Source organism: Lonchura striata, chromosome 6 (assembly GCF_050655825.1).
Source record: "Lonchura striata isolate lonStrDom1 chromosome 6, ASM5065582v1, whole genome shotgun sequence".
Classification (NCBI taxonomy): Eukaryota; Metazoa; Chordata; class Aves; order Passeriformes; family Estrildidae; genus Lonchura; species Lonchura striata.
The window spans coordinates 28315867-28332498 of NC_140708.1; the positions used below are offsets into that span (position 1 = coordinate 28315867).

Sequence of the window (16632 nt, forward strand, 5' to 3'; positions counted from 1 at the left end):
TGAGGAGCTCTCAACCTTTCAGCCAAGGGATCCAGCTCCAGGGTCAGGGGAGGCAGGCTGCAGTGGGGCTATGAAACCCTCACTTGTGAAGTTGGCAGCTGGCCTGATGTAATTCCCCCCGGGGCTGAGGTGGGGCAATGGTCACCCGACAGTACAATGCTGCAGCCTGACCCTGACACAGCCTCCAGAAAACACAGGATCGGGCCAGGGCACCTTCACAGCAGCAAAATACCCATCACTGAGGTGGCTCCCACATCTCCATTTATCCCTGCTCTTCCATGTATTACCTGGCATCCTGCTCCAGTGCAGACCCCCTAGGGTCTTGGGATAATCCCAAATACAGAGGGCCAAATCCAGCCCTGGCCCTGCCTGGGTGAAGGAATACAGGACAAAGCTGGGTCAGGAAAACCAAGGATCAAAAGCAGACCCTGTGGTGTGCTGTAGATGCCATGTCATGGGCACGTTTCTTACAGGAGCAGCCAAGAATGAAATCAGAATTGGAGCTTCTCTGAGTTTGCATTTGAATAATTTTCATTCCCAGCTCATCCCCCATGGATTTTCCATTGCACTTAGATCAAACTGTTTCTGGTGCATTTTGGCAATGGGGTGCCCCAGTCCCAGCACGCGCAGGTAGGATGCCAAAAGTATCATGCTGGAGCTGTCCCTGCCCCAAGTTGGAGAGGGTGGGACACAGGGCATGGGGGAATTCATGCCAGATAGCTGCTGGGCTGTCCAACTCAGCCCCAGCATCCACATCACTTCCCTGGGCCATGGTGCAAGGGAAGGAGGATCATCAGGGAAGGCTAGTTGGTGTTGACCCCCATCCTCCTCACCTGCCTGTCTGCTTGAAACCCTTCCCTTTTCTTTGCAAATCAGCCCATGGAGGTAGATGAGGAGGAAGGCTTTTCCTTGGCCTGCACCTTTCAGTTTCTGAAAGCAGTGTTGCTTAGAGCAGCAGTGGGATGAAGGCAGATGGATGGCACTTTGAATGGCAGACATCCATCAATGATATGAGGTAAATGCCTCAGAGGAGAGTTTTACATCTTAAAAAATGAAACACAAAGGTTTTCCATGCACTCAAATAGCCAGGGACTGCAAGGTAAACCCCTATGGGCATGAGATGGACAACAAGCAGCCCCAAAGCATCCCAATCCTACCAACCCTTTCAGGCTGGCAGGTGCTTCCATGTGGCTGCAATGTCTCTGGCAGGCTGCCTTCCTGCCCACTCGATTGCACAGGTGGCTGCCTGCAGAGTAAGAGGAGGAGAAGGCTCAGAGTTTGAGGAGCTCAGAGCTATTGAAAACTCCCTGCCAAGTCACAATGGTCTGAAAACAGGCACAGTGCACAGCTGGGTCCTTGAACTGCCTCTCTGACCCTGACCACCTGCTGCAGGGTGGAGACTGTGGTGTAAGCTCTGCTTTACCCCATCTCCCTTCACTGCTGCCCCTCCAGGCAGCCCCTGTGGTACTGCTGCACGTGCTCCCCGGGATACACCAGAGCTGGCACTTGCAGCCTGGGATTCCTCAGCTTTTGCAACAGGGTTTGGCTGCTTTGCTATATGCATCAGAATGGTGAGTTCATGCTGCCCCAACTGAACTGTAATTCCCAGCAGAGGGATTAAAATAGAGCCTGGGGCCAGCAGTTGAGCAATCGCAGAGTTCACTGCTCGTGCAACAGTTGCTCAGTGCTTCCCCCATTGAAATCTTTGCCCGTGCTCCAAAGTGGTGTGTGTCATTTCCCGTCTCTTCTGCTGACATACAGGCAAAGGGCTGGAATCCTCTCCTGGTGCTTACTCCTGCCTGAGCCACTGTCATCACAACTGTGCCAAGCTATTGCTGAGCCAAGGAAAAGCTTTTCAGCCATTAGCTCAGTCCCCAGGTTTGAAAGTGAACATCTACTGAGGGGTGAGGCTGCCCAAAGCTGCCAGCAGCATCAGCAGCTCTGTGCTCAGGGGGATCCCCCTGTGTCCCTCAAGTCTGCCTCTCCATGCATGTGAGCTTTGCAGCCCAAACCAGAGGGTGGGGGCAGTGGGCAGCAAAGGGCATGTGTATAGTTGTGGGATGCACCAGCAAGTCCCAGGTTAACCCAGATGGAGACCAGTCCCTCCCTGAATCTACTTTCTGAGCTATCTGGAAAAGGCCTTTCACTCTTCATTTTACACAGAATTGTCCCATGTCCCTTCCCACTTCCAAATGGGCAGAAAGCCCCTGCACCTCATGGTCCACCCGTGGTAGCACCTGCTGCACAAACCATTCCCCTCAGCTGGCACCTCCCAGTTCAAGGATTTCCTGTGGGCATTGGTTTCATTATGAATGGAGCAGAGAGTCAGTGCCTGGAAGTACTGGGCTGCTCTTACAGGACTAAGCATCCCCCTGGCACAGCTTGCCCCTTTTCAGACACTCATACTGAGGGGTTAGAAAGAGCAGTTTAATCCAAGGGATATGTGACACCTGCACATGGAGCAAATACATAGAGGGATTCTCAACACACCTGCCAATACCAGCCCTAAGTAGCAGAAATGGTGTTTCTCTTACAGCTCTAGCAGGTTTGCAGAGCTCAGGGTTGACCTGAAACTTTGCAGTGACTCCAAACAGCATATGTTGAAGCAGTGGAAAAAAAAAAAAGAGCCAGCCAACTTGAGCAAAGTTTCCAAAGAAAGCTGTGTCTGTCTGTGCTGTTTCTGGGATGAGAGGTGCCAGAGTCTTCTCCTTGTGGCAGCTCCCAGTTGCAAAAATCTGTGTCAGCTCAGTGCCTGCCCTGTGTCAAAGACATGATGAGCTCTTTGCTATTTTTTCCCCCTTTGCAGATGGAGACACAGCTGGCTGGAGCCAGGGGAAGCTGACTCGCACTGGCTGCTTGGCTCTGAGAACTGAATTCCATAGGCGTTGAAGCCTCCAAAATGCCCTATGGATTCAGTTCTGCAGCTGGGCAGCAACTGAGCCTCAAACCTTCAGGAAGAAAAGGCAACTGTGAGCTCTTCCTACAAGGAATATCTTTGCTCCTGCACAGAGACCAGATTAGGGGTGGAATGGAGTTATGGCCACCACAGAAATATCTGCTATAAAAGAGCAAGTAGAGGTTTGTGGCACGTCTTCCCCCAAGGGAAAAAAACCACCCAACTATAGAATGCTTTCTTCCTTCTGGAAGTGAAATGGCATTTGAGAAAATAAATACATTACTACCTCCTGATGTACTGCAAGCAATTGTGAGCCTCTGCTAAAAATACACATTGTCCGAACAACAGCCTGGGTGTGCCCAGCAATCTCCTGTTCAGAGTCCAGGCAGCAAAACCAAACAAAACTTCGGAGAAGATAAACAGGACAGGATGGGTAAAGTTAAGGGTCATGCCCTCTGTCTCCCCATGGGCCTTGGAGATGACCCCAGCAGTAACATATTTGGAGAAAGTATTTGTGTAGGCAAGAGGCTGTTTGCACCCACTCATCATATACTTCTGGGAGAGCCTGGCTGTACCTCCTGAGTTTTGGGGACATTTCTACTTTAACATGGTGTCATGCTGCCACCAGTAACCTAACAGCTGGAGGAATGGCATTTAAGTTATTGTGCAATTCCTTGTCATTTATGTAGCATTTCAACATCACTGTATGCCAAAACCCATGCTCTTTCTTACCTTGCCTAGAAGAGCAGGTTTGCACCTCTTCCAGGATCTCACCTAAAGCAGGGAGAGTGCACCACCATGCAGGCATTTAACTGCACATCCCTAACTATGCAGGAGAGCCTGCTCAGCCCAGGAAGAGATTTAAAAAACCTCAAACAACCAATCCAGCAGGAGCTACTGCCTTTTTCCTATATTAGGTAACCAAAATCATAACTGATTAGCCAGCAGTCATTAATGGAGGCCTTTTCTAGCCCATTCAGCAAGTCCCACTGCCACTGTTTGCAACACAGCCAAGGAGCACCAGTTTGGTCCAAGGTTTCTATAGCAGTTTTTCTGGTTCAGCCTTCTTGCAGCTTTGTCTAGCAGCAGGAGCTAACACATTTCCATGAAGCTGAATGGGGAAGGGGTAACGCAGACAGTTGCCGAGACATTTTGGCAATTGGTTAAACAAAACCTCTTGCACTATATATAAAAAAAAATTAAAGAAAATCCACTTGCTTTCAGTTTATAGCAATTCAGAACAACCAAAGGCCTCCAAGTTCACCCTTACAGTCTTCCCTTTGCTATGCCGATGGGTAACATCCATTACCTCCCATGTGTGAGGTCAGGGGGAGAACAGAAAACTGCAGGGGGACAGAGAAGGTCCCCTATTTCTCCTGTATGCTCATAAAGTTCCTGCGGGTCCCTAGAGAAGCTGACAGAAAACAAGCTAGGGCAAGGCACGGTACTGCCAAGTGGGACAAGGCATCACAGCTGGGCGTGAACCACAGCAGAAGCCATCCCTAACTTCACAAAAAGGTGCCAGATCTGATTGCAAGTTGTTCACAAAAGAGACTGATGTTAGGTAGTTAAGAATCAGAAATATAATCATTTGCATTTGGGTTTTTTTATTGTTTATAATCATTTAAAAGGTACAGAAGTTTGCAAATAAGTCAGACCCAGCCCCTCACAACCCTCCAGCGCAGCTCTTCCAGTACAACCACCAAGCTATGGAAGTGCTGTGGTACACACAATTCCAGTACCCTCATTGGGGAGCCAGCACCTTGAACCAGAGCCAAGTCAGACCCAGAGCAGGGCCTCAAGAGCAGTTTCAATAAGGACATGTGGCCAGGAGTACTGAGCACCACATTATCAAGTGTAAGAGGATGGGGACACCAGAGTGTAAGGAAGTGCTGCATACAGGCCTCATGTAGTGATAAAGCGCAGTGATATGGTCATAAACAGCAGTGACAAGACATGCAGACAATTGTTCTTTAGAGTGTTCAAGAACCCCTGTGTCTTCTGGGACCTGCACTGCCCTCAGCCTGAAGGAAATTCAGCTTTCATTTCTCCAGGAAGAGAACCAGCTTACAGGCCCTTCCCCTGGACAAGGTAGGAAGAGGCCCATTTCTCTGATCAAGGGCTGCAGTTTGGAGATTCCCCCACCAGGCTGTGGCCAGTCAACCAAACTTGTGGAAATCAAATGTTCATTTCAAAATCAGGACCAATGAGTTGATCCAACAGTAAAGTGCCATGTGGTTTCTTCACAGGATGAGCCTTTTGCATCAAAAAGGGTAAACCTGCCATAACCTTGTGGTGAATGAGGAGAAGTTAAAAGAAATCTACAAGAATGGTGGCATCCATTGCTTGTGTTATTTGCCAACCACACCAAAACCAGCTGCCAACTGGCTCCCATGAGGGTACTGGGTCCATGAGGGTCCATTGGGTATCTGACTACCTCAATGTCTCAGTTTCTTTTTCTTCTTACGGTTCCGGTCCTCACTGCTGTCATCTGCCTCACTGGCACTGGGGGTCACAGCCTGCTGGATGACTTTTTTCTCCACTGCATATTCCTGGTCTTCTATCTTGGGGTCTCCCTTGACCAAGAACTCTCCTTTCCGATAGGATATGGAAACATTGGTCCGAGGGTAGGTGCCATAAACCCTCCGGAGATCATCCTTCACAAATTCTGGGAGGTCTTTCCTTGGCCCAAACACCTTTCCAAGCTTCCCCCATTGAAGCTCCCCTCTCATTGTGAAGCCTTCTGGCCACGTATCTCGATACTGATCTGACCTCTGGCAGGTAGCATAGGGATGGTAGTTTGCATAGGGATTGTAGAGAGGGATAGGGACCATGGGAGGGAAGTGCCAGGTGTGGTATGGATAGATGTAGGGGTTGGAGGCACTATAGAGATGATGATACTCCACCTGACCTCCCGCATAGTCAGGGTAGCTGTTCCGGTCCACCACAAAGGTGATGGGTCGACTGTAGAAGTTGGGCATGTGGATGGGAGGGAACATCACAGATCTGGACATGTCTTCTGCTCTCCCAGGCCGCAGAGGTGGGTAGGTGTAGGCAGAAGGTGGGATCATGGCTGGGTAAAATTCCCGTGGCATAAAGCTGGACTGGTACATTGTGCAAGAGCCTGGGGTTTTACACAGGGGGCACTTCTGCAGAGCAGTTGCTAAGTCTCAAAAGCTGTGATGACAGAAGGGGAAGAGAAACAATTTATATTGGTTATATACATTTCAGGGTGAATAAGGAGATACACTTAACACTGTAAGCATACAAACTAATTAATACAAGGAGCTCCCCACAGCTTGCAGGGGCAGTAACCTACCAAGAACAAGTGAACCACATTGCCAATGATGCCAAGTTAGCTCTTCTGCAAGGCATCATTTAACCCACACATCTTCACACTGCAAAGATGAGAACAAGCTGACAAAGATCACTGAGGGCAGAAAAGTCAACCTCATATCCTCATGACTTGTGTCATGAGGACACACTTTGCAGTACTGGGAGGCAGCAAGAAGCTGAAGGCCCTTGAGTAGGCATGAAAATGGGGAAGGCAGGCACAAGGGAAAGAAACAAAGCCAGCAGGCAAAGAAAGGAAAGAGGCGACACAGCCCAACCCTGCTGCAGTCATGTCAACTGCCGTCCTGCCCAGACAAGGAAATCTTAAACAAATAAAAAGATCTTCAGCTGTCCTTGACTCCCCATCCTCCCAAAGCCCTGTTACTCTGATAAGCAAACAAGAGCTGTACCTTTTGTTTATTTCTAGAGCAAAACCCGGCACATCTAGACTTCCAAGTTTTCATGTACAGGTTTCTCTTTTTGGTCTCACTAATTATCATCCACGTTTAAGGGTGAATTTACCTTGAGCAGCTCTGACCTATAGCTGAACGTGCTTCTAGCCTGCCCTTGCCAGATATCCAAGCACCCTCCAGGGCATGAAGCAATGTCCTCCCATGACTCATTATCCTCTTCCCTAGGGCCAGAAAGGAAACTACATAGCATAGGGTTGGTGTTTTTTTTTTTTGTTTTTTTTTTTTTTTGTTTTTTTTTTTGTTTTTTTTTTTTGTTTTTGTTTTGGGTTTTGTTTTTTTTAAAGTTTGCTATCAGAGACAGGAAAAGACCATGCATAGAACTAAAGGCAGCAAACTGGATTCTTTTCCCCCCACAGTTCAGATCCTGTGGGCTGTTCTTGCCTTAACTAGAGTTGCCTCTCCCACAGGTGTTAACCAAGAAAGAGATGAAAGTTCAGCATCCCCTGAGAATTGCCTGACACAACCAATGCTGGGTACTGCAAAATGGGTTTTTTTCTTTTTAGCTAGCACAAGTTCCTCCTTTTCCTAGAGGTTCATAATGTACACTATCTCAAGCCTACTTTCGCTATGGGTTCAGGGCTGGAAGCCTTAATCCTGCACAGGGAACAGCAGAACAGCACTGGAATATTCAGTCAAGACCAGGCAGCACACCTAAACAAGATTTGCAGCCTTGGAGACAAAGCCCATCACAACAATCACCCCCTCAGATAGGAGGAAATTAAACAAAGTTCAGAGTCTACTTACCTAACTTGCTCAGAATGACCACAAAAATCCAGAGGAGTGTTATATGTTAATGGCAGCATGAGGTGGGCACATGGAATAAATGGTCTCATCTTGAAAACCAGTCTCAGCACCTCTTTAAAGAGCTCATCCACTCATCCCTATTGAGATCCACAGTTCTGTCAAGTGCTTGTATGCCAGAAAAAGTGGTTTGCACAGAGAGCGTGCAGCTATTGCATCCATCATAAGAAACAAAGCAAGCCCAGCTCACACTCAATCTGCTGGGTCAGTGTGCAGCTCCAAGCCATTTAAGTACAACCCTAGAGAAGCTGTTCACATCTAGCTGATGATCAGCTCTTGCTCAAAATCTTCTGTAGCACCCTCCATTTTGGCTGTCAGCATCATTGCTCCCAGGTCTTCCTGGCAGCTGCAAGGAGAAGGACTGACAGGCCATCTAAATCACTGGGGGTTTATCACAAGGCAGCCTGAGCACAGCTACTAATTGCTTTGATTTTACACTGAAGGAAGATAAGGGGAACAAACTGGTGGCTCAGCTAGGCAGGATGACCCACAAGAGGAAGCAAACTGAACAGATAAGGGGGAACAAGATGAGGATTAAGCAGGACTAGAAGCGCTTCAGGGCAGCATTATCACATGCCTTACCACAGAAGCAAATATATTTCCCTGGAAGCACATCACCCGGGAGGAGAGTGTTGACAGCCTACACAAGACTTCACAGCCCCGAAGGAAGTTTGCAAATCTGTCAGAGCAAGCCTTGACAGGATGGCCTCTGCCAGGCTCCACTGCACTGCCTGGTGCTGCCCTGTGCCTGCCTGCTCCCAAGCACAGAGCTCTCAGACTGCCCAGGTACAGCCTTACCTGCAGAGGCACCGAGCCCCAGCTCCTTGGTTGCACACCCAGCACTGCTCTGAATACTCGGGTGTGTTACAACAAGGTTTTGATATGCAGAAGGCACAATGCTCCTGCCCTGCCCCTGCAGAGCTGCACCCCGGTGCTCCCAGGGGCTGGCAGTGCAGTTTACCCCACCATTACACAATTGCCTGTTGTCCATGCTGACCTTCAGGCTGAGCTATGGCATGAAAAATCCATGCGTACAGGAGAAGAGGGCTTTGAGAACACCAGTACCAGCTTGCCCGACCCTGTCCCTCATTTCCAGGAAGTAAAAGCAGACACTGCTTCAGGGAAAACAGGGTTTGCCCAGAAGGTAATCATTTGTCAGGCCATCTGATGGCTGGAAGGCATCAAAAGACAGATGCTTGAGAAAACCAACTCCAAACACAAACATCAAGTGGTAGCACTTGAGGAAGGAGTCCAATCCCCAGTTTCTTCTCCCCTTCCTCTTCCCAAGGAGACCTTATGGCACCTTCCAGTACCTAAAGGGGGTCTCCAAGAAGGCTGGCAAGGGAATTTTCACAAAGGCAAGCAGTGATAGGACAAGGGGGAATAGTGTTAAACTGATGGAGAGTAAATTCAAATTTAGTATTAGAAATTAAAATTCTTTACTGTGGTGAGACACCAGAGCAGGCTGCCCAGAGAAGCAGTACATGCCCAATCCCTGGAAGCATTACAGGTGAGACTTAATGGGGCTCTGAGAACGCTAGTCTAGTGGAAAGTACCCCTGCCCACAGCAGAGAAGGTAGAACTGGATGATCTTTAAGTCCTTTCCAATTCAAACCATACTATGATCCACCTGTTCCTACTTCTCTTGTTTGTCCAGTACCAGCAGCCAGAGGCTGGCCTGGTCTTGGAAGTAAATATCTGACAGCCTCCAACTCTTCAGAAGCAACTACAGAACCAGATCCCTTCTCCCTGTCTCTTCTAACTACCATTCTCCTTTGCTCCACTTTCAAGCTCTGTTATACCTTGGGGGTGGGGGGGAGGAAGTCACCACATCTGCTGTCCAGCACTTGAATGTCCTGAGCAGGAATAGGCAAAGCAGTCCTTAAAGCCTAAGCTGAACTGTGCTAAATACTTGCCTGGTCCTGAGAGCCACTGACATCCATCCATACATGCCAGGTATTGGTGGTACAGATGGAAAACCTGGATGAACAGACAGCAGGATGTGCCTGGGAGCCAAGCCTCCCCATGCCAGGGCACTGGGAACAGTGGTTGGCAGCAGGGTACAACAAGGGGCCAACACAGTAAGAAAGGTCAAAGGGAGAGACAAGGCAGCCTCTCCTTTTAAGTCTTTCCAGCAGTTTTAACCTTGCTGGAAAAGGGTTTAGATCCCACTTGGCTGGTGCTGAGTGAGACACCAGGCACTATAAAAAGGAGAGAAAAACTCCAAAGATGGTCACAGAAAACGAACATAAGATTAATCTCTTCTTAGTGGGAATGTGATACTGCAGACTATTCCCAGGCTTGCCAGAGCTGACTCCAGCAATTCCCTTACCCACTGCCCCAGTCATCTGGCAGGGCTTTTCCCTCCTCAAACATCTTGGTGGAGGTTGAGGGGACTGACACCACAGCTCCCAAAAAAGGCCTGCCAAGCAAAGCGTGCTTCACACCAGCTGCCCCACATAGAGTTGCTATGGAGCAACCAAGCAATGTTTGCAATAAATAACTAGAGAGGACATTTGATAAGAGGAGCTTTTGTTTCAGTCCTCTCAGTTACTACAGGTGATGAAACCACCACTAGTTAAAACAGAAATGCCCAAGTCTGGTAGGGCTTTCCTAGTATCTAAAGCAGCAGAAATTACCTGCTAAAAATAAAGACCATACAATATGTTTTTTCTGAACATCTCAGGGCAGTAAATCTTTACTATCACCTCAGCTAGCTTTGAATTTGGTGAGCTTTCTTTTTAGGTATTTGTGGAACACAAGAGACTACTGTGAGCTATAGAAAACGGAGGAAAGTAAATATTCAGTTCCATGCCAGACTTCACATTCTGTAGAAGAGAGATTGAAGTGAGCCTGACTGTATCATGGGCAGTACCAACACACAGGTGTGCCACAATACCCAACATGTGAAGCTTCATACAAGTATCTCACATGTCTGCAGAGACTGGTTTCACCAAGTCCTGTGTCCAGCAGAAGCAGAGTTCCCAGGTCAGGCTAGCAGTTTGGATGTGTTTAGATGCTGCAAGCCAACACAACTGTAGAGACACTGGGCCCATGGGAGAGGACATGACTATCTAATTTACTGTAACTCTCAACTGAGACTATTCTTGCCTCATTCCAGAGCCCTGTGATCAGCTCACAAATGAAAATACCATTAAGTTACCCTTTCCTCTGTTCCAGCACTCAAGCTTTCAGACTATTATTTCTAGCTTTTATCCTGACCTCCTCCTCTCCCCACCCCACAAAAAACCACAGATCTCCTGCCATTGCTCTGTGACAATTCCCAAGGGTACAGGGATGAATACTGCAAAAGCACCAATTTCCCCCAGCCAAGAGGATGAAGAAGTTACAAGTTATTTCCAGTCAGTCTCCCCATTTTGAGCAGAGTTTGTTAAATTGTTGCCACCTGACAAAGCTTTGGTAAAGACTTTTTTTTTAAAACCCAAAACTTCAAGGACTGCTTAAAGTGAGAGGTTAAAACGGAATGTTTTTTTCAGCCAAGGTTTGTCTTCCATCAGCCTAGTGTCAGTCCCACACACTTATCCAGCATCCTGGTGGCTGGAGATAGTACGTGGGAGAAGATCTTGACAAAGCAGTTTAATATTTTCCTTGTCACTTCTATCCCTTTATTACCAACTTAAGGTCATGCTTGGTTTGAAGTCTTTTCAGTAAAACTCATCCAGGAGAAGACTCCCAAGTACTTCTTGGGGAGATGGGAAAGCAGTACAAAAAGCCACACAACACAACTTTGATCCTCTACCACCAGTACTGATCCTTGGGACACAGGCATTTGGCTGCCTTCCTAAATGGGATGCTTTCTCTTAGCCAGACATGCCTGGCAGCAACACAAGAATTAAAGGAAAATGGAATAGCTCATTAAAAGCTGGGCATTTTCAGGCCTTAGTCATTTTCTAGAGGACTAGATTCCCATGCTAGTGCTGCTAAATAATAGAAAAACTTGAATTTTGAACACAAACCCACTCACCCCCCAAACAAAATAGCACCACATTTTGCTACACTTTCCAAGAGAAAACCAACCCATGCTGTCCCAGCAAAGTACTTCAAGTGTTAAATACTTGCACAAGGGGTTACTGCATCACACCTAGTTCAAGGTACCAGCAGATAGCAGTGATTAACAGCAATACAAATTAACGCTATAGAGAACAAGCCTCCCCACATCACAAATTCAGTCTGAGGAACTCCCCCAGCAGTGCTGGGACTCTGACCCTGTTTCCCCTCATCCCACAGGAGGGACCTTTCTATCAGGAATTACTTCACTGCCCAAAATCTTACAGTAGTCCAAGCCAACTGGAAGAATACCACAAGCACAGCTGATATAAGAGCTCCATGAACAATCTCTTCAGCTCAGCCAAGGGGGAGAATTTAACTTCTGAAGCCAGAACACACCAGTCTTACCCTGCTGTTACTAGTGTACCATGAAGAAAAGAGCTCCAGCTGGCATTGGTAACTCTGGAAATAGCAGTAATGCCTGTTACAGTCAGTCTCCCCTTATAGAGGCCCTTTGAAGAGGGAGTAGACCCACTTCAGCTATTCAAAGCAACATTCCCAGAAAGCACTGAAGTCTAGTGTGGGTCTGGCATTTGTTTCCAAGGTCTGCACAAAGCCCAGACTCTGGATGAAATGAAAACACCAGGAAAAGGCCAAGTCATTGCAGAGTAAGTCTTTACTTGACAGCTGTTATCCAAAAACCACCTCCCTGCATAACTCTGCTCAAATAGCAGTCAAAATGCAACTTGGTGGTGAGAGAGGTTTGGAGCAGCCACTCCTACCCTGCCTGCAGCTGCTGGATAACACAGCAGCTCTGGAACATCTGTGCCACCAAGAATAAAATATGACAAGTGTTACCATAGGGTGACTGCATCAGCAGGTAAGGCTTTAGAAAACATCCCTGCCTTTTGCCAAGGTGATCCTGACACTCTCACCTATTCAGCCTCTCCCTGGGTATGCATCTGCTGCACTCACCAGAGGATATATTTTGGATATACTCCACAGTTTCTCTTTTTCTGACATATTCTCCTTTTGGCTTAGCCTAACTTGTGTTATTAAAGCTTCCACCACCACTATTCTCATCTTACCAGTAACCACTACAGTCACCCTTTACATCAGATATCTTCCTCAGCTGAGGCTCAAATCTGTGTCCCATGTCTCAGTATCCCAGGTGCCATGTTTTTTCCTTATTTAAACCCTTTTCCAGATGCATCTCTGTATCTAGACACTACTATTATTTCTTTAGTTGAGTATATTTTAATGTGTATTTCATAGCAGTCAGTTCTAAGGATCCCCTCCGTGTTAAAACACAGCCTGCACAGACCCGCTCCTCCTCTCACTCAGGAATTCATCTGATGCCCATCATCTCCATCCACACATGTTCTTCAAAGAACTCAGTATCAGTTAGCTCAGGCTTCCAAATTAGGAGGTCCTAGTTGAGCCCCCAGCTGCGACTTCTGCCCAGCTATTCCCCTTCATATTACAGTGTTGCAAGAACAGATTCAGCACACTAATTATATCAAGCACACCAATAAGTCAACTAAATGACCAATATCCTCATTAATGCACCAGTAGCATCTCATGGCTATTTATACCACTTTGCACACAGCTATGAAGTTGCTAATCAAGTCTTATGAACCACACATGATGCTGCTGAGTCACCCTTCCCTCCCACACCACTGCACACTAGGATGTGCATCTACCTGACTTTGCTCTGCCCTCCCACAACAATTCTTTCCAGCATAGACCTGATGTAGAGTCCAGCAGGTTGTTCAAGAAGCATCACTTCAGCACTCCTGTGAGCTTGAGTCCTCAGGCTTCACTATCATCCAGACACTGACAATCCTTCAGTCAGCTGATCTCAGCTTTATCTCATTTTATATGTTTTCTTTTTTCAGGATCCACTTTTTCTGCCACATTGATGCTTCCCATACCTCAGTCTCCTCCCAGACAACCAATCCACCCAGACTATTTCTTCCTCAATTTTGCACATCTATAATTAAGCCTGAAAATTCTGATATTGTAACCTTGGTAATCTCAGCCTTATATGGTATTACTGATATGGTGCAGGTGGCCTTGAAAGGTTTTACCCTGCAAGAGCTGCTTCAAACACTCCATAATTATCTGGTTCCTCCTGGTTATATGTTGTTTACTTTACACACTCCATTCCAGCCTTAATTCCCATGTCCAGCTCCAGTTACCTACCAGCACTTTCTTATCTTACACAAAGGCAGTTTGCATAACAAAGCAACCGTGTTTTGTACTTCCACAGCATCCCACTCTCACAGCTGCTTGATTACAAGTCTTTGTCCTTGAAGTGCTCTTGGGAGAATCTCCTGATATCCTACAAAGTAGTTAACAAATCACACAGTCTAGCTCTCCAGAAGGAGGTTGTGCTCACAGTGGGTTTCCTCCGTTGACAAACACCAGTGTCACAGAAAACTATTTGCATTTTAGCTCTTTGTTCTTTAAATGCATCCTATTTAGATCTTACATCCTATTCCCACATATCCTCCACTGAGGATGGCTATGAAGAAGCACAGAAGGTGTATTCTTATGCACTATGTCTTCCCAGAGTGTCAACACCCTAAACAGTAGGACAGGGCAGCAAAGATTATCCACTCTTTGAGGCTGTATTATATACAACAAACCCCTCTGGCATATAAGGGGGTTTTCTGTTACAACAGCAACACACACTGCATTTCTAGTGTAAGTGCAAACATCTGAGCTAGAATTACACATGGGAATACTGCTCTTATTGCATCCCCAAGGCAGACAGCTGCAGCATCTGCTGATGTACAACTTTGTTATAACTTTAAAAAAACCAACCAACTATTTTCTGTTATGGTCTTTAGACAATACAGAACATAGCTTAAAAATAATATTGATTTTTAAAAATAGGAAACAAAAGAAAAGCTTGTGTTTCCAGGAATGCAATCGCTCAAAGGCTTTTCTGTGTAATTTTTTCCATATTAAAGTGTTTAAAGCCTCTCATTGCACAATAATAAGTTACATTAGTATCTTTCACGAGCAGGTGGTGCTAGGACTATTACAGAGTAGAGCACTGGCACGAGTCAATACTGCAACCAAGTTATACTACAGTACATGGACTGGCACCCACATGAGCAGATATAAAAGGAGTACCACCTCCAAAGGGATTTATGTTTTTTTTAAGAAGCCAGGCAAAATACAGAACACCTCAGCTATATACTGCTCTGCTACTGCAAACATTTAAGGTAGTGTATAAATGCAGGGACATTGCAGAACACAGAGAGAGATTTGCTTGGCATATGTGTACTCACATGTGGAGAAAAGACAACCAGGAGAACACCTTCACTTAACCAAGGAACAGTAGGATACACAACCTAATCCTAAGAAAGCAGGTTACTTTCCACAGGCTATTCTTCACTGAAGTACTTTAGGGACACAAAGAATAAGGAGATGCCCTAAGATACCACATTAGACCTAATGAAAGTTTTTCCTGTGGTAACCAAGGCAGCAAAACATGCCTGAACGTGCTCTTATACCTTGAGATAGCAACAGGAGGCTCATTCCTTCAGCAATTACATAACATGCTCAGACAGGGAACAAGGACACAGGTAAAGAAGCAACTAAAATCAGTACATAAAGCCAGCATGGAAAAACACCAAAATCACTCACCAAAACTTCAGGTTCTTTCTCAAGTCAGCAAAACTTAAAGAACTGTAACTTTTAAAGTAACAGACTAACATAAAAAAAAAAAAAAAAATTAAACACTACAGAAAGAAGCCCTCCTCTTTTCTCTTAGTACTACTCCCCCCAAGCTTTTTACTCACACTCAGCCACTAAGCTGGTATTTGTACTCACAGCTCATCTAGATCATAATTAAGTAAGAAGCCATATCAGTGGCTCCCATCAGCACTACCTTATTGTAAGCACCTGAACTGTAGTGGACCTTTGCAGACAGAAATCTCCACAGGAGTTTTAAATGGGTGACTGCTTCTGCAAGGTCAGCTCATCATCACCCAACACAACAGCGGCAGTAGTGCAGCTCCTTTGGGTTGCTTACTGATTCTGTGATCTTAGAGGTCTTTTCCAAACTAAATGATTCTTTGATTAGTGCCTTATGCCTTGCTCTGCTGCAGGTGATCTCAATAGCTGAAGCTAAATACCTACAAATCACTCTTTAATTACAATCCATGTTGATTACAATTAGTTGTCTGGCTTTAGGAAGTTGTAAAAGTGACCTGCTTAAGAGCCTACTAGTAAGTCTAATGTGCAAAAACATTGGAAGGTAATAGGGTGCAATAATACCTTTCTGTATACAGCAATTGGCTTTTACCTCAATTTTTCGTGGTGAAATTTCCCCTGGTGAAATTTGAGAATAGATTAATGGAAGCAGCTGTTGCAGTGAGAGATGGAAGGTGATGCATATCCTGAATATAGGAGTTGCTTCTTTGAGAGAAAGGGCCACTGGGAGATCTTAAATGATAATGGACAAGGATAGTCCCTATTTTCTGAAATACACAGGATGAATGGAAATCAATCATGGGAGAAAAATGTAAGTCTCTGATTACTTAAGACCAGAGACAGGATATTTGCTGGATTACTACCACACCTGTCTAAGCAGCTATGCATATATTTTTGTGGCACATGCTCTTTGGGGAAGAGGAGGCTCAGGGGGACCTCACTGCTTTTTACAAACCCTGAAGGAGGTTGTGATGAGGTGGAGGCCAGTCTCTACTACTGTGCCTATAGTGAGAGGAACAGAGGAAATGTCCTCAAGCCGGGACAGTGGGGATTCATATTAAATACCAGATTTTTTTTTTTTCCCTGCTCGAGTGATCAGGCATTGATTGGAATTGGTTGCCCAGGTGGTGGAGGGGCCATCCCTGGAGATTTTTAAGTGGCCTCTGGAAATGGCACTGGGTGATACGGTTTAGTGGCTTACAGGTAACAGTAGTGGCGCTGGGCTGGCGGGTGGACTGGATAAACTTGAAGATCTTGTCCAATATTGATGATTCCACGATGATTCGACGCTTCCCTGGCTGCAGCGCTGGCGTCCCGGCCAGGCCGCGTTTCCATGGCGACGGGCGGCCATCGAGAGGTGGCGCCGCTCCAGAGAGGCTCGCGCGGATGGGG

At 46.4% G+C, this 16632-nt stretch overlaps 2 protein-coding genes across 18 annotated transcripts in view; both read right to left on the bottom strand.

The window, feature by feature from the left end:
* Nucleotides 1–14954, bottom strand: part of SLF2 (SMC5/6 complex localization factor 2) — a 63406-nt gene extending 48452 nt beyond the window's left edge. The window contains exon 1 of one of the 2 annotated variants that reach the window (XM_085582710.1): nucleotides 14814–14954. Coding sequence is in view for 1 of the 2 variants with exons in the window: in XM_077784676.2 (XP_077640802.2) it covers nucleotides 13260–13294 (35 nt within the window). In the remaining variant the exon portion in view is untranslated. Of the gene's footprint in view, nucleotides 1–13259; nucleotides 13388–14813 lie in introns of those variants that run through there. The other variant, XM_077784676.2, reaches the window with a different exon arrangement.
* Nucleotides 4487–16570, bottom strand: C6H10orf95 (chromosome 6 C10orf95 homolog). 16 transcript variants are annotated; one of them, XM_085582742.1, is made up of 4 exons: nucleotides 8302–13189; nucleotides 6752–6863; nucleotides 6216–6294; nucleotides 4487–6073 (listed from the first exon to the last, which is right to left on the bottom strand). In XM_085582742.1, the coding sequence occupies exon 4, from the start codon at nucleotides 6007–6009 to the stop codon at nucleotides 5335–5337; it is 675 nt and encodes a 224-aa protein (XP_085438868.1). In that variant the 5' UTR covers nucleotides 6010–6073; nucleotides 6216–6294; nucleotides 6752–6863; nucleotides 8302–13189; the 3' UTR covers nucleotides 4487–5334. The 16 variants fall into 16 exon arrangements, with proteins under 16 accessions (XP_085438868.1, XP_085438867.1, XP_085438864.1 ...); XM_085582741.1 differs by lacking the exon at nucleotides 6752–6863 and adding an exon at nucleotides 7447–7583; XM_085582738.1 differs by lacking the exon at nucleotides 6752–6863 and adding an exon at nucleotides 7447–7849.
* Nucleotides 16571–16632: the final 62 nt, after the last annotated feature.

Excerpts from the sequence above, each read along its gene's own strand:
- C6H10orf95 (XM_085582748.1), bottom strand. The coding sequence starts at position 6,009 with ATGTACCAGTCCAGCTTTATGCCACGGGAATTTTACCCAGCCATGATC.